The sequence below is a fragment of the Ceratotherium simum genome, chromosome 29 (assembly GCF_057802395.1).
Source record: "Ceratotherium simum simum isolate JZ-2026a chromosome 29, ASM5780239v1, whole genome shotgun sequence".
Lineage (NCBI taxonomy): Eukaryota > Metazoa > Chordata > Mammalia > Perissodactyla > Rhinocerotidae > Ceratotherium > Ceratotherium simum.
Genome location: NC_141928.1, coordinates 24,625,411 through 24,648,211, shown reverse-complemented (window position 1 = coordinate 24,648,211; position 22,801 = coordinate 24,625,411). Strand labels below are relative to the sequence as shown.

Below are 22,801 nucleotides of genomic sequence, written 5' to 3'. Positions count from 1 at the left end.
TGCCAGACAATGCCAGCCTAAGCTGATTGAGTGAGCTGCGTGTTATGCCTCGCCCAATGAGATGCTGTATTTAAATTACTTTTACCTTCTCTGAACCTGGGGTAGACTTGATAATAGGAGAGAATACATCAATACAGGCTTAGGGGCAAGGGTAAATCAGCCTTGGAATAAAATCTGACTGCACAAATAACATGTGAGGAGCTGACATAAACAGGAGGTCCATCATTGACCAGAGGATCCCAGGAAGTGACCCAATGGTCTGTGTCTCTCCAGAAGTGTACACTACCTCTACCTGTGACCAGTTTATAGCTGGCTCCTTCCAAGTGGGCTTGAGTTCCTCCAGCTATCAGAGGCTACTACTGTTCCCAACATCTGGTAAAAATAATGGAAGTCACTAGCCTGGTTGAGATTAATGAATGAACTTGTTCAACAAAATCGTCCAAAGTCAGGGTTTGAACCCAGGTCTAAGATTCAAAAGCTACACAGGCTTCTTCAAGTTTAATGTGAAATTCTTTAATGCAGCTTACAAGGCCCTGCAAAATCTTATCCAACCTTGTCACCTAACCCATCCACCTCCTCTACAATCAGAAGTATGCCAATACAATGGGCTCTTAGGAGCGAGGGACTGTGTTGGCCAATTTCCATGGTGTAAATACTCCACCCTAGCTGATTTCAAATCACAAGCATGAAGTCAATCGGCTCACTAAATTCCTGAAAACTTAATCAAATCTGTGAGCTGGCAGAGCTGGCTCTAGCACATTACTGCTTACAACCACATGCCTGACTATACTGCAATGATCCGGAACTAACATCCAAACGCTGTGCTCTCGCACATCTTGGGACATTTGACATTCACACAGTCTATTTCCTCTCCCTTACCAAAATAACTCATACTCGTGCATAAGCTCCCAGCCTGGTAGTCTTCCTTCAAGAAGCCTTCCCTGATCCTCCAAGATCTTCCTGGGTATTCCACTCTACTCCTAAGGCATTTATGCTTCCTATATCATAGCACTTGTGACAGAGCATTGTCATTTTTTGTTTCCTTATCTGCATATTTCCCACTACATTTCTAAACTCTGGCAGAGCAGAAGTCTTGCTTCCTATTTATTCTTGTATACCCAGACCTGCCACAGCGCCTGCTGAACAATAACACCAACTAAGACGTATGGAGCAATATGCACCAGATACTGTTCTAAGTTTTACACATTATCACATTTCATCTTTAAAACAACCCTATGAAGTTGGCTTTATTATTATTACGCTCTTGTTGCAGATGAGGAAATGGTAGCAAGAGAGGGTGAATACGTTTCTCCACTCCCCACGCCCCGTAAGGGCTCAGTTAGTAAATGTTGGAGCCGGGATTTGAACCCAGGCAGTGAGTGAAGAGCCTTGTGGATCCTTCTAGACAAGTATTTCTCGACTTGTTGTTTTGCATCGGTGACTCTTAAGAAGAAAAATTTAATTAAACTTAAATTCTCCCCGAGAGAAATTAAATACAAAGGAATAGGATTTCATCAGGTAGGGTTAAGCTCTGGAGGGATTTTTCCATCTCCCAAGATCCAGTTTTTGCCCTCTTGGGGGCAACATCATTCCTGTTGACAATGTGTGTTCTAGACCTTTCACTATGCATTTACATTAATGCACCATATGTTTATCGCTAAAAACATATGGTCTTGTTTCACAGTTTTAATGATATCCTCCTGTAAGTATTATTCTGCATCTTGCTTTCTTTTCTCTCCATAAGATATCTTGAGGAGATAGAGCTGTGTTGGGATAGATATCTATAATTTTTTAACTGCTGCGTGGTATTTAAATCATATCAACATTCCTGACTTTATTAAGTCCTTCCACTATTGAATATTAGAAAGTTTTGTATTTCTTGGCCTTCAACTAGTGCTTCAATCTTTATGCATGTCTCCTTGGGTTCATGTATGAGTGTTTTTCTAATGTGGATACCAAGATGGGAACAGGGTATATGCAAAGGTATATAATTTTAATAGACACTGTCAAATTACCGTCCAGAGTGACTGTACCAATTTACTTTCCCACAGACAATTTACAAGAGTACACATTTCCTCAAGTGTTTAGATTAAATATGACCTCTTTCTACCTTGGGCAGTGTTAAACATTTTAATTAAATGAGTCATTTAAAAATATTTCTATTACTCACCAGCTCATAGTAGCTTGCGTAAGATGGAAGATGTTTAGATAAGATGATGCTGTTGGAAATACTGACAAATGACAGCAATGAGACTGGGATGCTGAAATGCCTTGTCCAGAAAACCTGTACTAGGACCTAATTCACTTCACAAAAGAGTAGTCATTGGAAGGGAACAGCTGCAGTGGACTTTGAAATGGTGACCTCAGGTAACAGGCATTAAACCTTTTTACCCATTCACCAAGTCTCTCGAGCACCAAAAACGCCATTGAGAGGAATGGAAACCAAACACTCAGAGTAAATGAAGTGTAGAAAAGGCAATGATCCCTTTACCAGAAAGAAATACACACGAAGGTGGGAACACTAAACATCCTGGAAAATAATACAAAAAGCTTTAAAATGTTAAGGAACAGCAAGGACTTTATCCGTATGACAAAATTCCAAGGTCTTTTAGAGGACAAAAAAAAGGATTTATAGCAAATGAAGTAACAATGCCCCTTGGCCCCTTTCTCCTTTCTCTCTCTCCTTCTTCCTTTCCCTCCCTCCCTCTCACACACATATACATACACATACACATACACATACACACACACACCCCTATTTCAAATACCTACAAAATTTAGCAGCTTGGAAAATGATACAGAACAAAAGTGTGGAACCACACTCTGTATCATCAAGATTCAAATTTCCATCAGTATGGCTCTTGCTCAAAGGTAGACTTTTTTCTTTAACGTTGGCCTAAAAATGACTGTCATCAACGAGACGGGAGGTCACACTCCAAAAGGAGGAAGAAAAGGTGAAGGAAGAGCGAACGGGAAACTACGCTTGTTGAGGATCTTCTAAGTGCTTCGTATATATTCTCTCATTTAAATCATCCTGTGAGGTACGACTACACGAGAAAAAAACCGAAGCTGGAAAAAAAAAAAACTGAAGCTGAGCGAGGTTAGCACGACTCAGGCTCCTTATCCCGCGACTGGGATGTGAATTCAGGTCTAATGACTCCAACGTCTGTCTCCCCACTGTACCACGCTGCCCGCTGGGACAGAAGGAGTCTAGTTAATACCTGAATAGATCAGATTGTAAAATAATCTGAACAAAGGCAATGTCCTTGCCATACTACTATTCTTCATTGGACAGAAAAAGCAACTCATATTACTGTTGTTCAGAAGTTTCTAGAACTGCATTTCCTTTTCAAAGTTCCTAGAACAGGTCAAGGAAAAATAATCATCGTTATAGGATGAGGACAATGAGAAAGCATTCAGAAAACTTATTATAAGCTTAGAACTGTTCTGAGACATTTCGTTAAACCCTAAAAAAGCCAAGAGAGGGAGAGCAGTAGGATTTACTACCAACTGTCTTGATTTGGAGTTTGACGCCTGTAGTAACAGCCCGACATCCTAAGCATTGAAAACCAAAACAGAGGGCAGTTCAGTAAAATCACTTGCTCATTGTTCCAGTTGCTTCTTGAACTAAACAGCATCTCCCTCACAAAAGCACTATGATCCCAATACCCCCAAATGATCATTAGAATAATACACAATTCCTAGAGTAAACACACTTTCTGAATATTTGACAAATATTTAAATATTCGAAAAAACTATGATTAGCTCAAACCTAAGCTGGGCTGAATCACTTACCTGGGGCTGAGAAATTACAGGGGTGGAAGTAGAGGCAGCAGCCATGGCAGCTCTGTAGTTGTGGGCGGTGACCAGGCCCCAGCACTACGGCGCCAGACACAGGAGTCCAATTCTCGTGGTTGCTGATCAGATCGCAGTCATGCTAGGAGAAACTGTGTACCTGGAAGAGGATTGGAAAACCCACATTTAGCCTGAGAGGACTAGCATATGAGAGTGAAGTACCATTGGCCATAGGAAGCAAAAATCCCCTATACCAAATGCCAGCTACAACCTTAATGAAAAGAAGAACCCAGTAGGGAGCATCTAACATCTCAGAGCCAGGACTTCTGTACCATTTTCCAAATCATGTTAAGTTGATGTATTTTCATAGTTTGAATTCAACTCTGCATGTTGGCTAGATGGTTTGGCAAGGTAGTTTCAAGCTGTGAGGATGGGGAGAGTGGGCCAGGGGGAGAAGCCATCCCATCATTAAACAAAAAAGGAATTAAATGACCCATAACTGAGACCTGACAAGTTTATGCGCAAAGGGGAAATAATACCATCAAGTGTCTTAGAGATCAGCCAGTTCAAGTCTGCCCATTTGCAGATGAAAGAACAGACTTGGAGAAGAGAAGGCACTAGAATCACACATTTCGTTAATGGCAGAACCAGGACTAGAACAACCACCGATTCCCAGTCCAGCATGAAACATAAGAAAGTGAACATGTCCTGCGTTTATATTTCCTCGGGAAACTTAGTCACCACTTGCAAGATTCAAGAAAGCCAAGACACCCCAAAGATACAGGAGTCGGTCACAAGAACGAGTCAGGTACTTGGTGGAGGGCTTCGTAAGTCAGACATCCACACATGTGAGGAGGAGTGCATTTCTACAATCCTTTTGACATCCTTAAAGAGAGGATGCTAGATAAATACAAAGTGTAACCAAATCCTCCATTATTAATAAGTTTATTAAGAAAGTTCAAAAAGACACTAAATTCCCTGCAGTAAAGCACGGCCCAAGTTCTGTCAAAAGACTGATGTGATTGTTTCCACACTGCAATTTAGTCCAGAAGGGGAGTTTTTAAGAGAATTTTTCATTTTTAGGTTTTCATACCACCTAACGATATCCTTTTCTTCAAAAGATACTTATTGAGCATCCACAGCAACTAAGGCCTTCATGAGTAATCCTGAGCCGGCCCCTGCCTTCAGGGAGATTTTTGTTTGTAAATACACTTTCTAGTTTCACCAGCATCCAAGATGATACCTGAACACTTTTAAACTATTGGAAAATGATACTTTTCATCACAATGAAAGTAATGAACCAGGATCACAAGATCCAACTCTTGAGCAGTAGTGATGGTGGAGTTGGACGTTTAATCCAAATCTTTTGACCCAAATCCTCTATACTAGCGGGATGATGCTGGGCAAGTTACATAACCTCAGAAGACCCGTTTCCTAAGAAATAATCCAGGTTCGGCAGCAACTTACATGAACTTCAGATTTTGATTTTTATCCTGTCTTTGTGTATTATCCTTCATACTATAGTTTTAACCACTTTACATTTTAATTGTTTAGCACTGTGGCACCTTCCTATTTTCTTCCCTCTGTTAGAGTGACTATTTTTCTTAACAAATAAGAAGTAAAGCTATTTTGGTATAACAGTCAACACAAAATTCCATAGCTGCCCTGAGACAATACTGATGTTCTCCTTGATTCCAGTTTTAGGGGGAAATAAAGACCTGCTGTTTATCACACTGTGAATTAAATGAACAGCCCAGGAGAGAGAGATACGTGTGTGGCAGTGCCTTTCCTCTTTCATGGCCGCTCGAGTGCCATATCTACCCTGAGAACATTATAGGACCCATGGTGCGCTGTTTTGTACTGAACTTATTCCTGGCATCATTTTGTGCCCACCTCTACTTTTTTATTTTTCCTTCTCACGTATTTACAATTCACATTATCTTGCTCTATCATATGTGGGGTGGACAGATCAATATATAAATAGCATAATAGCCAAAAAACAAAATAAGCAGACAAGTGAGATTCTATTCCTAAAGACTCACACCGTGTGCTCCGGTCCGATATCATTTCTGCCAAGCTAAGTCCTTAAGCAACATAACATTAAAATAGTTTCAATATTCAGAGTACATAGTGTTGCCCGAATCGTGAACGCTGAGCACCTAGCCTGGAGCAAGGGAAGGGATATAGAAATGGATGTGACAAATAAGACATATGGCATCACTGCCGACAAGAAAAGGGGGAAAGTGGGATTTAATGAAAGCTTACTAGCTGCTGAGCCCTGGAGCAGTCATTTCACAGACAGTTTGAGGCAGATATTGTGAACTCATTTACAGATGAGAAACCTGAGGCTTTGAAAGGTTGTTCAACACGCCCAAAGTCACATGGCCGGGAAATGAGGGAGCTGAGACCTGATCCAGGACCTGCTCTAGGGCCCACGTCTTTCCAGAAACTACCCTTCCAGTGAACAAAATTTAAGAAGAGGTAGAAAGTGCCTGGAGTTTTGTTTTGTTTTTTGTTTTTTGTGAGGAAGATCAGCCCTGAGCTAACATCCATGCCAATCCTCCTCTTTTTGCTGAGGAAGACTGGCCCTGGGCTAACATCCGTGCAGATCTTCCTCCACTTTATATGGGACGCCGCCACAGCATGGCCTGACAAGCGGTGCATTGGTGCGCGCCTGGGGTCTGAACCCGGGCCGCCAGCAGCGGAGCACGCGCTCTTAACCGCTACGCCACAGGGCCAGCCCCGCCTGGAGGTTTTTTAAGCTAAAGTTTCACGCGGTCCTGAAGAAAGCAAGATGCAAGTCAGATGTCCTGCAGAGTAACCGTTTTTCCCCAAACCCTGGCACAGAAAATCCTATGCTGCTCTCATCTATATAAAACTTGAATGATGTGTCCCTAGTTTTGATGTATGTTACATATCCTTGAGATATATAATAGATAATACAGATTGTTAGTTTCATATTTTCAAGAAGAAAATTAGACACAAAATTAACTGCCTTCCCCTAAAGTATTTAAGACAGATCTGGTTTTGAGGCTTTTGTTGAACCCATTCTTACATTATAAGAGCCCTTTATAAAATGGTGTATGGTTACTTAACTCTGAAAATACAAGAGCAAAGCAATACTACCTCAAAGGGTATAAATCAGCTCTCTCATGGGAGTGATGTCTTCAAACTACATTTATGAAATCTATTTACAAAACTGCATAAATCATGGGGGAACTAGACGACAAAAAAGAGACTATCCTAAACAATAATACCACTCAATCTCTAGCCATGTAAGCTGGTTTACTTTGACATACTAGTCTCCTGCTTTCCCAGAGCCCCAGACTGTCAACTACAGAGTTGCCCAGAATTTTTAAAGAAATACATCCCTCTTTGAACTCTTCCCAGTATGTGGATACCTGTCCTGCAGTTCAGCCTAACTCTCCATTTCCTTTGCTTGAGCTCCAATGGCTTCTCCAGCTGCAGAAAACCCCAAAGCAGTGTGGACTGGCCCCACTAACCCCAGATGCCCTTGAACTATTACTGTCTCCCCTCTTCTTCCCTTGTTGTCTCCATTTCCCATTCTAGGCATTTCTTCTAATCTATATCATTCTTCTCAAAACCACAAAACTACCTCTAATGCCCCTCTCTTGCAAAAGATGAGCTTTGTCGTTTATTTACTTATTTGCCCATTCATCCATTCCCTATAGTCACCGGGTCCGAATTACCTCAATATCCCCCTCTACAATTCAAAATGGATATATAAAATACAACTCACAGATAAGAAAGCTATGTAGACTCACTCTTCTGTGCCAGATTACTAGAGAAATAGCCAACTAAATATAAGAATAGGAAACATCCCGAATAAGCCGCAGATGGATCCCGGTTTAAGCTGCTGCTTCAACTTCCAGGAATATACACTGGAAAGAATCCACAGGAGAGGCTGACAGAAGGACTGAGGCACAATATCCCCTTCATGTGAAACTGCAACTACATGGACAGAAAATAAGCAAATGAGATCCCAACAGACTCGTAATGATACCGCTAGTTCAGAGGAATGAGAGATGGAGGGAACCAAACCAGGGAGAGACGGAGTACATTTCAAATACACTCACTCCTTAAAAGCGGTTCCTGGCTCCCACTAAGCAAGTAATCATTGGCTGTATTTACTTCTCATTTACATGTGGCCATCATGATTGTCCCAGAAAATATGTGAGGGAGAAAAAAACACTACCAGCTGGCTTCTGACATGGGCAGCCATCTCAAGTGACAATGAACTTGCTAATTACTGAGTGCCATACCAAACACCTAAAAGCAAGTGTCTAGTTCTGAGGCAAACTTCCCTTTGATTCCTTCTGCAGCTGATGCTGGCTCTTTCCCGAGGCCTCATAGGAAGACGAATTTCTAATAGCAAGTTAATCTACTATAAGTCTAACCTTTTTCCTTCATCTGGACTTGAGTCAAACAATGACTCATTTCAGTCTCTTGAAAGAACACAGGGCGATACCTGATGCTGAAGATGCATAGTCTTCCCTCTCTAAGGAGAAGCAACAGAGAAAAATCCAAATCCACCAGGCAAGTGAAAAATATTATGGTTCAAGAGAAGGGAAGACTCTAGAATCAGAGCAAATATTTACTTAAGAAATAAGTGTACATTATAAAAGAGAAAACTTTTTAAAAAATATAGGCGATCAGAAATGAGTCTGCACTAACCAAAAAAAGAAAGAAAAATCTGAATTAGGAACTTGAATGAAGGCAGTTGATAAAGCAGAAAGTAGAATAAAAATGGTCTTAGCAGAAAATGGTATTAGTGAAGCAGAAGATAAACCAGAGCTTGCGTGGTTGGTGGTGGGGAGGGGAGTGCCATGTGGGTAAAGGTTTCAAAGCTTCCATCCCCAAAAGAAACAGATGAACAAAAAGTACTAAAAGAGGAAAGAAGAAACCATCAGTGCTAAAACCAGGAAAGGATTTATCCTCAAAATTTATCCTCAAAATTTTAGAAAAGTGATATATATATAAATAGAGCCATTTAGATCAAATAGAAAAAATCAGACTTGAAATTGTGTATCCTTCTGCAGAGAGCTCTATAGTCTGGCAGAAATCGAGAAGAAAAAACTCTGAACCCCAAACCTGGAAGATCAAGAAGATGAGATATAGGAAGGCCAGAGCTATCACTCGTCTTTCTTAGTATCTATTCCCCCTACCAAAGCTAAATAGCATCTGAAGCCAGCCTTATATCATCTAAGGCCTGAGCCTGGAAGAATCTTCTCTCCGGAATCTGAGCAGATGAAGAGACTTACCAATAGTAACATCAGGAAGAAGACTCTATACCCATTGAAACAAAAACAGGATACTTAAAAACTGATAATTCGAAATGCACTAGAAGGATTGGAACATAAAGTTAAGAAACTTGCCCAAAATGTAGAGCAAAACACAAAGTGAAGAAAAATAGAACAGTAAAAACAAGAAAGCTAGAGGACTAGTCGAGGAGCTCTAATAGTCAAATAAGAGCAATTCCAGAATCAAAGAATAAACGAAATACGGGGGGCGGGGGGTGTGGAATCAAATAACTAACTTAAAACATTCCCAGAAATGAAAAGTGATAAGTTTATTGACTGTAAGGGCCCACTGAGTGCCTACCTGCCCACCTCAATTGATTTTAACATGCCCACATTAAGCAGATCAGAGTGAGATTCCTTTTTTTAACGCTAGAGATTTTTTAAAATCCTACAAGCTATCAGAAAATGTGTGTGGGAGCTCATACACAAACGATTAGGACTCAGAAAGTCTTTGGACTTCTCAACAACCTGGAAGCTAGAAGATGAGGGAGCAATGAAGAAAATGATTTACAACCTACAATTCTACCGGGGGATGTGCTTCTGTAAAAGGAGGAGGAAAGTAAGAAAAAGGAAGGCATGAGATCCAGGAACAGGAGTTCAATACGGGAGAAAAACAAAGGGAATTCCTGGCATAATTGTGAAACGAGATCCCTGGAGGACAGGTAAGAAGACTCACAAAGTAGCCTTAACAGAATAACTGTCCATCCGGATATATTGAAAGATTTCTAGAACTGACGGAGTTTGGGGTTGAATGAGTAACAAGTACATGGACAACTCAGCAAACATAAAAAGAATGATTAAAACTTAAAGGAGAACAAAGAATTTGCAGAAGAGGAAAAGGGTTCATAGAATTCTAGATAACTCAACTAGACATTAATAACATGAATTGTGAATGACATTAACAAGGTTATTATGACATTAACACTGAATAATGGCCTAATCAAAATCACAATCTAACTATATTAGGATGATGAGGTACAGGATGGGAGTACGTGTACGGCTCACCTTCCACATGGGAAGTCTATAAATATTTAAAAGTGATGTATCAAAAAGTACAAGTAAAAATCTTAGAGATGCGATGCAAATACCAAATGAAGCAGTTAAAACAACTGAAAAAGGTAGCTATGGTGAAGGTAAAATGGTAGCGAGGGAGAAAGGAACTCCTTTCTCTTAGCAAGCCTCATACAGCTATTTGACACTTTAAATTATAAACATTTATAACTTTGATTTAAAAAAAGCAAAAGAGGAAAATAAACAAAAATAATATCATTTCCGAAACTAACAATTTAAAACTATAACAGGCAGAAGTGCCACTGCAGAAAACTAAGTTGATGCTGTGGAAGACAGACTTGAGAAAAATCACACGTGCTTACAATAAATTATTAGATTGATTAGAGACTACAGCTATGGAGCACAGAAAATAGAGATTCAGTATAAGAATAATTGGTATACTTGAGAACAAAAGGAACAGAAGTTATTGAACAATAAAAGTAAATTTTTCTTAAAAGATGCTAAATTTTTAGGTGTAAAGAGCTTACTATTGCATAGGCAACAAAAGAAAAAATAGATAAAATGCACTAAATCAAAATTTAAAACTACTGTGCATTAAAGGAAACAATCAACAGATTGAAAAGACAATTCACAGAATGGGAGAAAATATTTGCAAATCATATATCTGAAAAGGAGTTAATATCCAGAATATGTAAAGAACTCCTACACTTCAACAAACAAAAATCAAACAACCCAATTAAAAAATGAACAAAAGACTTTAATAGACAATTTCTCCAAAGAAGACATAGAAATGATCAAAAAGCACATGACAAGATAGTCAGCATCACCAATCATTAGAGAAACGGAAATCAAAACCACAATGAGACACCACCTCACACCCATTAAAATGGTTGCTTTCAAAAAACAGAAAATAAGTATTGGCAAGGATGTGGAGAAATTGGAACCTTTATGTACTACTGGTGAGAATGTAAAATGGTTCAGCAGCTATAGGAAACAAGACAGTGGTTCCCTAAAAATTAAAAATAGAATTATGTGGTCCAGCAATTCCACTTCTGGGTATATACCCAAAAGAATTGAAAGCAGGAACTCAAAGAGATATTTGTGCATCCATGTTCATAGCAGCATTACTCACAATAGCCAAAAGGTGGAAGCAATCCAAGTATCCACTGACAGATGAATGGATAGACACAATGTGATATATGCATACAATGGAATACTATTCAGCCTTGAAGGAAATTCTGACACATGCTATAACATGGATGAACCTTGAGGACATTATGCTAAGTGAAATAAGTCAGTCACAAAAAGACAAATACTTTGTGATTCTACTTATATGAAGTACTTACAGTAGTCAAATTCAGAGACAGAAAGTAGAACGGTGGTTTGCCAGAGGTTGGCGGGGGAGGAGGGAATGAGGAGTTGTTCAATGGGTGCAGAGTTTCAGTTTTGCAAGATGAAAAGAGTTCTGGAGATCTGTTTCACAACAACGTGATTATACTTAACACTAAACCACTGAAATCGAAAATGGTTAAGATAGCAAATTTTATGTTACGTGTTACCACAATTTAAAAAAAAAAAAAAAAGGGCTCACTACATTCCAGGAAAAATGAAGTACATAATGCATAACCGAAACCCAGGTTTGTTAATATCGAGAGTTAAAAGAATTCCCATAAAAAACCTAACGGGGAAAAAATTAAATCACAAGGGAAAAAAATTGGCTGGATATAGCCATCATCCTGGCCACAACAGGTGACAAGACACAAAAACAACTTTCATGATTTTTCAGAAATATGGAATGACCCAAAAATTATACATTCAGCCAAGTTGTCATTTACTTGCAATAGTAATAACAAGGCACTTTTATGAAACATAAAACTATCAGGATATATTTCACCCTGACAAATCTACTCGATGACATAATACAACTAATTATGTGACAAATCAAAATAATGTGTTCAGGACAGCTTTGACATGAGCAGCTTGTCAACCCACGTGAACCCAGAATACCTGTGATAACAATGGTGATCAAAAAATGCAGTTATCATAACTATTAAAAGAAAAGCTATTCGATTGAAATGCATACAATAAACTAAGATAAAAACTCCAGAAAAATCACAAGAAAAAAGAATCCCTCACCTCTGGAGAGTTTTATTTCTGCTTTATTTCTAAAGTTGATAAAAATGAGAATTTCAAGTATAAAGAACCAAAAGGCAAAGGGGAAAAAATAAGTGACAAAGGTATGGCCACATTACATTTTTCATCTGAGCTTCCCATCCTTACTCCTGCTTCCCATAAACCGGTGAGGCAAATGGTCTGGCTGGGAGGAAGAAAGCTGTGATCAACGTCAGAGTCCATTTGCTTCACATGCAGAGTCAGAACAAAGAAATTAGAAAAGCATGTAAGAAACCAAATAATTTCCTCATCTTTTGTTTTAAAATACCATCTCTACCTGTGGCTGCAGAAACTCTCCTCTCTTCTTCAAAGTATCAAAGCCAAGATCTTGCTTCAGTAGACTCACATAAGACAATAAATTTCATGTTTTAAATCTTTCCTTTTCCACATATAGGATCAGTTTTTCCATTCGCTTCTCCAGCTTTTCAATCAGACCTTTTATTCTACATTTGGCCTAAAAGTCTATCATTCTTTCCATATGGCACTCAGCTGATGCATTCAAAGGCAGGAGTACAGCTAGCCCACCCTGCCCATGCTGCCTGCAGAAAGAGAAACACAAGCACCATAACCGCACTATTTTACACGTATTTTATCAGTTCAGAGTCCAGTATTCTACAGATCGAAGAAAGTGGCCAAAAACCGTTTAAATAAATTCATTGTCCTGATTTCAAAGACTGTATTGAAAGGCATATAGTTTTCACCTTTCAACAGTGTTCCTGATGGGGAGATGCTATCCTGAAACTTGTCAAAATAACCAGGAATTGTAGAACACAATCTGCAGAAAAATCTCACAACAGTTGTCACTACTAGGGCAAAGGATGTGTTGGCCATACTCTGTTTACAGTCTCAAGCTCAAGCTAGTTTCTGTTATATTACTAAGAAAATGGGGAAAAAATCTGTAGTTTGGGAATAACGGATCAGGAATGGGCCAGAAAGAGAAACACACCCTATGAGTTAGAGAAAAATGAACTCAAGTGAGTATGCTCGATCACAAATGGAGAGAGCAGGAAGCGAAGGGCCGGGAATGAAGGAAGAGAAGTCAACTAAGAGGATTGAGAAACTCTTCTTGAAGGTAGGACAATTAGAAGAACTACTCTTTGGATAAGAGAGAGACTTACTACTGCCCTGTTTCTTTCCATAACCCAAGGCCCACAGTGTCGAAGCTCTTGATCCTCTTAGTATTTCCATGCCATGACCCTCAGCCATTTGCATAGGGACCCAGAGAGTGCAAAGACCAATGGTAATTTAGAGTTCTACCTAAGGGAGGAAGCACCCCGAAGCATGAGGTGGATACATTTTTATTGAAGAATGTTTAAAGAGGCAGCCTCTGAACCAACTTGGAGTGTTTGCAGTCCACAGGCTTCAGGACAAGGAGAATTACAACCTCTATAACCAAGCCTCAGGCTGAGCTAGACTCTTCCAACCAAAGCCGACAGAGGAATCTTGGGAGGTATTTCCTTCTAAGAGCAAGTGCATGTTTCTAAAATCAGAAGTAATTCCCAAATGGTCTAGAATAGAAGGAATATGAATATACATATTCATACTGGGAGAGGCGAGGGGAAGGGAAAGAGAGAAGAAGAGAGAGCAAATGGGGGTGGGGGCAAAGGGTCGAAATAGCTGGCCAGAATATAGACGTCTACAGCTGTGATAAGAGAAGTATTCAGCCCAGAACAGCAGTTTGTAACAGTAAAGAATTCTGTTGACAAAGGCATCTTCCATTATCTAAGGTTTCCAGTAACTTCAATTTCACTTTTGAAAGAATAAGTCAAAATCAATTCTGAGTGCTTGAAATGAAGAATAGTGATTTAAAACTGTACCTCAACGTTAGAAAGTTATGCTTGAAAGATAGTTTTCTGATGTGTTTGCCACAATGTAGAAAAATAGGCACTCAAATTTATTTCCAGTGTAGATGCAACTGTTACAATCTTTCTGGAATACAATACGGATGTTCGGATGTTCGTGTGTGTGTTTGTGTACGAGTGTATGGTTTGCATCAAAATCCTAAAAAGTATGCTGAATCAGAGGGTATATAACTCCACAATTAGAAACTCATACTGTGGAAAGAATTAACATTAAGGGCAAAGATTTTGCCACAAGGATGCTTAATGCAATATCATATATGACTGGAAAATTTTAGAAACAATCTAAATATCCAATAATACAGTACTTGCCAACTGAGTTTTTAAAATGTTTACATGGGGCCGGCCTGGTAGCTTAGCAGTTAAGTGCACATGCTCTGCTACTGGCGGCCCGGGTTCGGATCCTGGGCGCGCACTGACACACTGCTTCTCCCGCCATGCTGAGGCCACGTCCCACATACAGCAACTAGAAGGATGTGCAACTATGACGTACAACTATCTACTGGGGCTTTGGGGACAAAAAAGGAGGAGGATTGGCAATGGATGTTAGCTCAGAGCTGGTCTTCCTCAGCAAAAAGAGGAGGATTAGCATGGATGTTAGCTCAGGGCTGATCTTCCTCACACAAAAAAAAATTTACATGCAATTCAATTTTATACAGCCAATAAAAATTAAATTGTATAGAAATTATGTATCTATGTATCTCTCCCATTGGGGGAAAACATACACACACAGAAAGACAATACATAATATGCATTATGCCCTGAGGTGGTACAGGCATTTTAATTTTCTACAGAAAAAGAATGTGTAGGGCTGAGATATAGTAACAGGAACCAGATATAACTGCCTATCTAAAATAACCAAAAGAAAAAAAAAACAAAACAAGGGGCCGGCCCCATGGCCTAGTGGTTAAGTTCAGTGTGCTCTGCTTCAGTGGCCCAGGTTCAGTTCCCAGGCACAGACCTACACCACTCGTCAGTGCCCATGCTGTGGGAGTAACCCACATACAAAATAGTGGTGATCCACATATAAAATAGAGAAAGATTGGCACAGGTGTTAGCTCAGGGCAAATCTTCCTCAGCAAAAAAAAAAAACAGACAAAATATACCAAATAGTGGGCATTGGACAAGAAAGGACAATGATCCCTAAGAAGTGGGAAAGTACAAGGTGAGCCCTATGATTGCCCTAGCTTCCTGCCTCAAGAGTATCCAAGCCACAGTACAGGGGAAACCAAGATGGAACCCAAGGAACTTACTGAGTTAAAAAGAGGCAGATCCAGGAACTCGAGAAGCTCCAGGAAGCTAGAGTTCACAGAACAGAGTACCACAGAGGAGACAATTGGAAAGACAGAAAATCCCAGAGATCTGCAGTGCTCCCCTTGAGTCTTCAACAGAGAACTGATCAGAAAACACACATGGGGAAGCTGTTAGAGGCTGGAGTAATACCCATTGGAATAGTCTCTCTTCCCACCAGCAAGACTGGAAGACCTCATAATGCACGGGACATTGGGCAGAGCACTCAGAAGCATCTTGCCTCAGTAGTGGAGAATAATTAGCCCTAAACACTGAGCTGATCCTATCAAATTTTAAAAGCAAGACCTGAAAAGATCAAATTGTTTCCAAGTCATTAACTGTGACTCAGAACAAAACTCGAGAATATTTATAGGAACACAGAAATATCCAGCATCCAACAAGGTAAAATTCACACAGTCTGGCATCCAATCAATGATTACACAGTCATGCAAAGAAGTAGGAAAATATGACCCATAATAAGGAGAAAAAAAAATCACTCAATTGAAATAGACCCAAAACTGACACAGATGTTAGAATTAACAGACAAGTACATTACAATAGTTATTACAACTATATTATAAACGTTCAAAAAGTTAAGTAGAGACAAAAGATACTTTAAAAGACCTGAATCAAATTTATAGAAATAAAAAATACAATGTAAAATGAGAAATACACTAGATGTGATTAACAGAAAAATTTGACATTGCCAAAGAAAAGATCAGTAAAGTGATAGAAATAGAAACTATCCAAAATGAAACATTGAGAGAAAAAAAGAAATAAGAAAAACTAAAAGAACATCAGTGAACTGTGGGAAAATTTCAAGAGGACTAATATACATGTAACTGGAGACCCCAAAGGAAAGAGGAGGACAGAAAAAAATATTTGAAAAATAAAGGCCTGGGCCGGCCCCGTGGCTTAGCGGTTAAGTGCGCGTGCTCTGCTGCTGGCGGCCCGGGTTCGGATCCTGGGCGCACACTGACGCACTGCTTCTCTGGCCATGCTGAGGCCGTGTCCCACGTACAGCAACTAGAAGGATGTGCAGCTATGACATACAACTATCTGCTGGGGCTTTGGGGGAAAAATTAAAAAATAAAATTATTAAAAAAAAGAAAAAGAAAGGCCAAAAATTTCCAAATTTAATAAAAACTATAAACCCATAGATTCCACAAGCTCAATGAACCATGAGCACAAGAAACAAAGAAAAATGCACAAAGGGACATCATAATCAAATTTATCAAAATATAATGATAATGAGAAAATCCTTAAAGCTTCTAGATAAAAAAAGATGTGTGGCACAGAGAGAAACAAGGATAAGAATGACAGATTTCTCATCAGAAACAATGCAAGCAGAGAGACAGGGATCAACATCTTTAAAGCAATGAAAAAAATATAACCCTATCAGTCTAGCATTCTATACCCATCTTTCAAAAATGAAATAAAACAAAAATATTTTCAAACATAAAAAAGCTGAAAGGATTCATCATAAGCAGACCTTGGACTACAAGAAAAGCTAAAAAAGAAACCTATCAGACAGAGTAAAAATTATATCAGACGGAAATACAAATCTTTACAAAGAACCAGAGAATGCCAAAAATAGTAATTAAATGAGTAAATATAAAAAACCATTTTCTTATTATAGAAATCTTTAAATTATGATTGACAACAACTCACAGAATAGAAGAAAATATCTGCAAATCACATATCTGATAATAAACTTGTATACAGAATACATAAAGATCTCTTACAATGAAATAATAAAGACCCAAATAAGCCTATTTTAAACTGAGAAAAGATCTGACTAGATATTCTCCAAAGAAAATATATAAATGGCCAATAAGTACATGAAAGGATACTCAACATCATTAGCCATTAAGGAAGCAAAAATTATATCCACAAGATACTACTTCACACCCACTAGGATGGCTACAATCAAAAAGACATTTGTTGGTGAGGATGTGAGAAACTGGAACCCTCATACACTGTTGATGGTATGTAAAATGGTGCAGCCACTGTAATTCCTCAAAATATTTAAAACAGCCTGGTAGTCCCTCAAAATATTAGAGAGAGTTTCCCTATGACTCAGCAATTCCACTCCTAGGCATACATACCCAAGAGAATTGAAAATGTATGTCCACACAAAAACTTGTACAAGAATGTTCATAGAAGCATTATTCATAATAGTCAAAGTGAAAACAATCCAAATGTCCATCAACTCATGAATGGATAAAAACTAAATGTGGTATTTCTAAACAATGGAATATTATTGAGCAATAAAAGAAAGAAAATAATGATAAATGCTATAGCATGCATGAACCTCGAAAACATTATGCTATGTGAAAGAAGCCAGTCACAAAAGGCCAAATATTGTATGATTCCATTTATATGAATCATTCAGGATAGGCGAATCTATAAGACAAAACTTAGATTAGTGTTTGCCAGGGGTTTGGGGGAGGACAAATGGGGAGCGATTGATAATAGATATGGGGTTTCCTTCAGAATAATGAAAATTTTCTAAAATTGAGTGTGATGATAGTTGCACAACTCTGAATATATCGAAACCAGTGGATTTTACTCCTTAAATGGTTGAATTATATCTCAATAAAGCTGTTAGAAAGAAAATCGAGGGGCCGGCCCAGTGGCATAGTGGTTAGGTTCATGCACTCCACTTCAGCAGCCTGGGGTTCACGGGTTCGGATCCCAGGCGCAGACACACACACCATTTGTCAGGTCCTGTTGTGGCGGTGTCCCATATACAAAACAGAGGAAGATGGGCATAGATGTTAGCTCAGGGCTAATCTTCCTCAGCAAAAAGAGGAGGATTGGCAATGGATGTTAGCTCAGAGCCAGTCTTCTTCACACATACAAAAAAAGAAAATCAATAAAATAATAATGATGGGGTTTATTACAAAGGTAAAAGTAAAAATAAAATGAAGAGGGAGAAATGTAACCATACTGTTGTAAGGTTCTTATACTACACATAAAGAGGTTTAACGTCCCTTAAAAGTTGCTTATGGCGGCCAGCCCAGTGGCATAGCAGTTAAGTACGCACCCACCGCTTCAGCGGCCAGGGGTTTGCAGGTTCAGATCCCAGGTGCGCACCGACACACCGCTTGTCAAGCCATGCTGTGGTGGTGTCCCATATAAAGTAGAGGAAGGTGGGCACAGATGTTAGCCCAGGGCCAATCTTCCTCAGCAAAAAGAAGAAGATTAGCATCGGATGTTAGCACAGGGCTAATGTTCCTCACAAAAAAAAAAAAAAAAGTAGCTTACAATAAGTTAAAGCCCACTATCAACACTGAATCAACCACTAAAAACAAAACAAGGAGTTATAGCTAATACGCCAAGGACATAAAATTAAAATCATAAAATATACGAAACACAAAAAAAGAGAAGCCGAACAACACACAGTACTTACCCTATGATTCCGTTTATATAAAACTATAGAAAATACAAATTAATCTATAGTGACCAAAAGCAGATCACTGGTTGCCTGAGAATACAAGGCCTAAAACGGAAAATTTTGAGCTTCAAAATAAATGACAGTAACAGATTTATAATCCTTTGAATAAAATATGAATCCATGAGTTCACTTTAATATAAATAAAAGCTTGACGAGAAATAGGGTATTTTCATAGATTCAAATACTTCCCCCCAAAATTCTTATGAATTACAAAAGAAAAACAGTAACTTTAGAGTGGAGAAGTCTGGAAGACACCACCTTCACCAAGTGATCAAAGTAAATATCACCAGAAATTGGGACAAATCAACCTTGTGCACCACCTGACAGGATGCAATGAGAAGAAAACAGCATCACTTCTATGATATTCCTGCCAAAGTTTCCAAATCTGAATTTAATCAAAAGGAAACACGGAACAAACCCAAACTGAAGGACATTCTGCAAAATGACTGGCCTGTAATCTTTGAAAGATCAAGGTCATAAAAGAAAAAGGAAACTGAGAAACTGTTCCATATTAAAGGAGACTAACAAAAGCTATGACAAACTAATACAATGCGAGATTCTAAACTGGATCCTTCATGGGGCCAGCCCGGTGGCTTAGTGGTTAAGTGCGCGGGCTCCGATGCTGGCAGCCCGGGTTTGGATCCCAGGCGCGCACCGTCACACCGCTTCTCCGGCCATGCTGAGGCCACGTCCCACATACAGCAACTAGAAGGATGTGCAACTATGACATACAACTATCTACTGGGGCTTTGGGGGAAAAAAAAAAAAATGAGGAGGATTGGCAATAGATGTTAGCTCAGAGCCAGTCTTCCTCAGCAAAAAGAGGAGGATTGGCATGGATGTTAGCTCAGGGCTGATCTTCCTCACAAAAAGAAATAAATAAATAAATAAAAATAAACTGGATCCTTCGCTGTTATTGAGACAATTGGGGGAAATTTGAATGGGATCTGAAAATTAGCTGATAGTAAGATAATGATGCTAATTTCCTAATTCTACTGGTTGTTTTGTGACTATGTGGAAGAATGTCCTTGTTTGTAGGAAATACATTATAAAGTACTTGAGGGTGTTAGGGCATGACGTCAGCAATTCATTCTTTATTGACTTGGTGAGATAAAATGTTCTTCACACTTTTTACTGTACTTGCAACTTGTCTGTAAATTTGAGAAAGGAGAGGTAGGGGAGGAGGAGGGAGGGGGAGGAGAAGCCCCATCATCTAAAATAAAATGTGCTTAATTGGAAGAGAGTGTCTATGTGTCACAACTGACCATAGGAATAGACATGCCCGAGAATAAATTTAATTTTAAAATGTTTTAAATCTGGTTAGAAGTTACCATTACAAATTACATGACCATCCCAGACACACATGTGCCTGATTTTAGAGAAGACAGGAAAAGAGGTCTCAGACAAATCGCAGAGTATAAGAGACATGTTGCCAAAAGTCAAATAGGTCTTTAGAAAAGGGAGAAGTCTGGACCACAGTAAACAGCACAGGCAGCATCATACCACCGAGTTTTGCTGTATTTTCAAAAGCTAAAGAAATATCATAGTATTACAGAAATACATTTACATTCAATGCAAAACAAAGAAAAAGGCAGATGCCCCAGCAATGTAGTCCTAAGAACAACTTCTGTTTCCAGGATATAGGGGAAATGCAACAAGGTACCAGGTTCTTTGAAGATGGTGGATTATGAAATTTCTTCTGCCTACCAGTGAGCATAATCTCTTCCAGATGTTGTTTGACCCAAGTTGTGCTATTCAAAAATATGAAAGTTTCATTTATTTTCAAAGTTCAAGAGCCAACTAAGAAACCTAGTTTCCTTCACTAATCTCTAATTAAACTGGAGATAACAGCTTGGGGGAAAAAATCAGTGTACATCCTAAGTCTAGACTTATACATCCTGCCCAAAGTTTTGAGGGGAAAAAAAATAATACCTGTTGAATACAATCCTAGTATCTACTTCACCAGGGGAAAAATAATGAGGTACTTAATTTCATTTCCTTTCCGTATACACCAGTATACACCACTCTTCCTCAGTGAAGTCTCTCTCGGCAATACCTCTTTTGAAAAGACTTTTTTTAAAAACAGTAAGTATAGAGGGAAATCTAAAGAAAACTAGTATTGTGCTAGAGGATGGATTATTCCCAGCTGAGTTGAGGATATGTATGTACCATAGTTTCCTAAGAATTCACATACATGCTTTTGTCAACCTGAGGTCAGTAAGGAAAGGCTAGCCTCGTTCATTAATCTGACAACTCTATGAGTAACATTTTAAACATTATCACCCCCGTTGAGGAAATTAGGAATGTGAAGCAAAGGGAATTAAATGACTCTTCTCTGTTCCCAATGATTTCATAACTATGAAAATGAACAAACAAAAAAAGGGCCCCTCTCTAACTTACATGAATGGTATTCTAACTCCTGTTTTCCTTTTATGAGAGGTTTTTAAATGTAACAGTGGATATCTTTTGAAAATTATCGTTGAAGCTGTTTATCATGAAAGCAGCAGAAAATGAAAAGGAAAAGAAGCCTTTTTATAAACTCAAGAGATAGTAAAACCACAAAGTAGCCACAAAGCCCTGATGCCTGAGACACAACCTAAAAACCAACTGGAGACCTAAGAACAGCTGCGAGGCACCACTTTAAAGAATTCTGACCGTCAGCCCGAAAGATGTTGTCCTACATGTCCAGAAAACCCCAGGGGGAAACCCAAACACGTAGAGAACGGAGAATGTCATACAAAACACTTGTAGCTAGTGTGAAAAGGGATTATGTGGCCACTCCAAAGAGAAGATAAGGCATTATAACATTAAAAAGGAAATTCTGGTATAAAAGGAATCAGGAGAAAAAAAAAAGTTTTGCTCAACTGACATTACCTAAAAAAATCTAAAAAACAGACTCAGTGACAGCAGTTTCTACCTGACCAAGAATTTCCTAGGGCTTGAAAAGGAAGAAGTGTGCTGTAGGGTCCGGATTCGTGTGATTGCTGTTTTAAGCCAAGTCATGGAGATAAAATAAGCAGGCAACATATCTATCAATCCTTCGTGTTACTAGATTTCTGCATTTTACACTCCTGTAGTTCTGGGCTCCAAGAAACCGAATGTGGTGTGCTCAATCCACTACAGAGAAGTGGCTCCAGAGGGAAAATGTCACCTCTCTGAAGAACCACCCCAGTTTCTTCGGGTGGTGGCTATGGAGGTGACCGGGATGACAAGCAAGGACACTTCTCCCGCTGGGGCCGGATGGTTTCGTTTTGGAGCCCGATCTCAGATCCGTGTTACATGAACTCCTCTCAGCTGGAGTTCATAGCGCCACACTGATTTCTTTTGGCCCCAATCCTGCAGTGCAGCTGTTTGTACTTATTTGAGGTATGGTGTATTTTGAAACAAAATGAACCAGATTTCCCCCACTGCCTATGTCAGTGCCTGGTACCGGGAAACATTAACTCTTTCACAGCCAGGCTACAGATGATTGTAGGGCATCCATCATATGGAGGAAGACATAAGGAGACACTGACCCAGAGCTGGGAAATGTTCTCCAAACAAGAAGCTCATTTAAAATCAAAGGGTAACTATTTCTTCATTAGTTTCTGGACCTCATCTATCTCCAAACAAGTTTCATCCAGGTTGCAGAGGTTATTAAAGAAGAAGAGTCATGACTGTGAACAATTAAATGCTAACAAATTGGATAATCTAGAAGAAACGGATAAATTTCTAGAAACATACAACCTACCAAGACAGAATCACGAAGAAACAGAAAATTTGAACAGACCAATAACGAGTAAGGAGATTGAAATAGTAAGCAAAAACCTCCCAACAAAGAAAAGATTAGGACTAGATGGTTTTACTGCTGAATTCTACAGAACATTTAAAGAAGAATTAATACCAACCCTTCT

The 22,801-nt window shown here is 39.1% G+C and overlaps 1 protein-coding gene across 1 annotated transcript in view; it reads right to left on the bottom strand.

The window, feature by feature from the left end:
* The window catches only part of LPAR1 (lysophosphatidic acid receptor 1), a 134,938-nt gene that overhangs the window by 75,393 nt on the left and 36,744 nt on the right, over positions 1-22,801 (bottom strand). The window contains exon 2 of the mRNA XM_014782062.2: positions 3,796-3,955. Coding sequence (XP_014637548.1) covers positions 3,796-3,840 — 45 coding nt within the window. The 5' untranslated portion in view covers positions 3,841-3,955. The remainder of the gene's footprint in view (positions 1-3,795; positions 3,956-22,801) is intronic.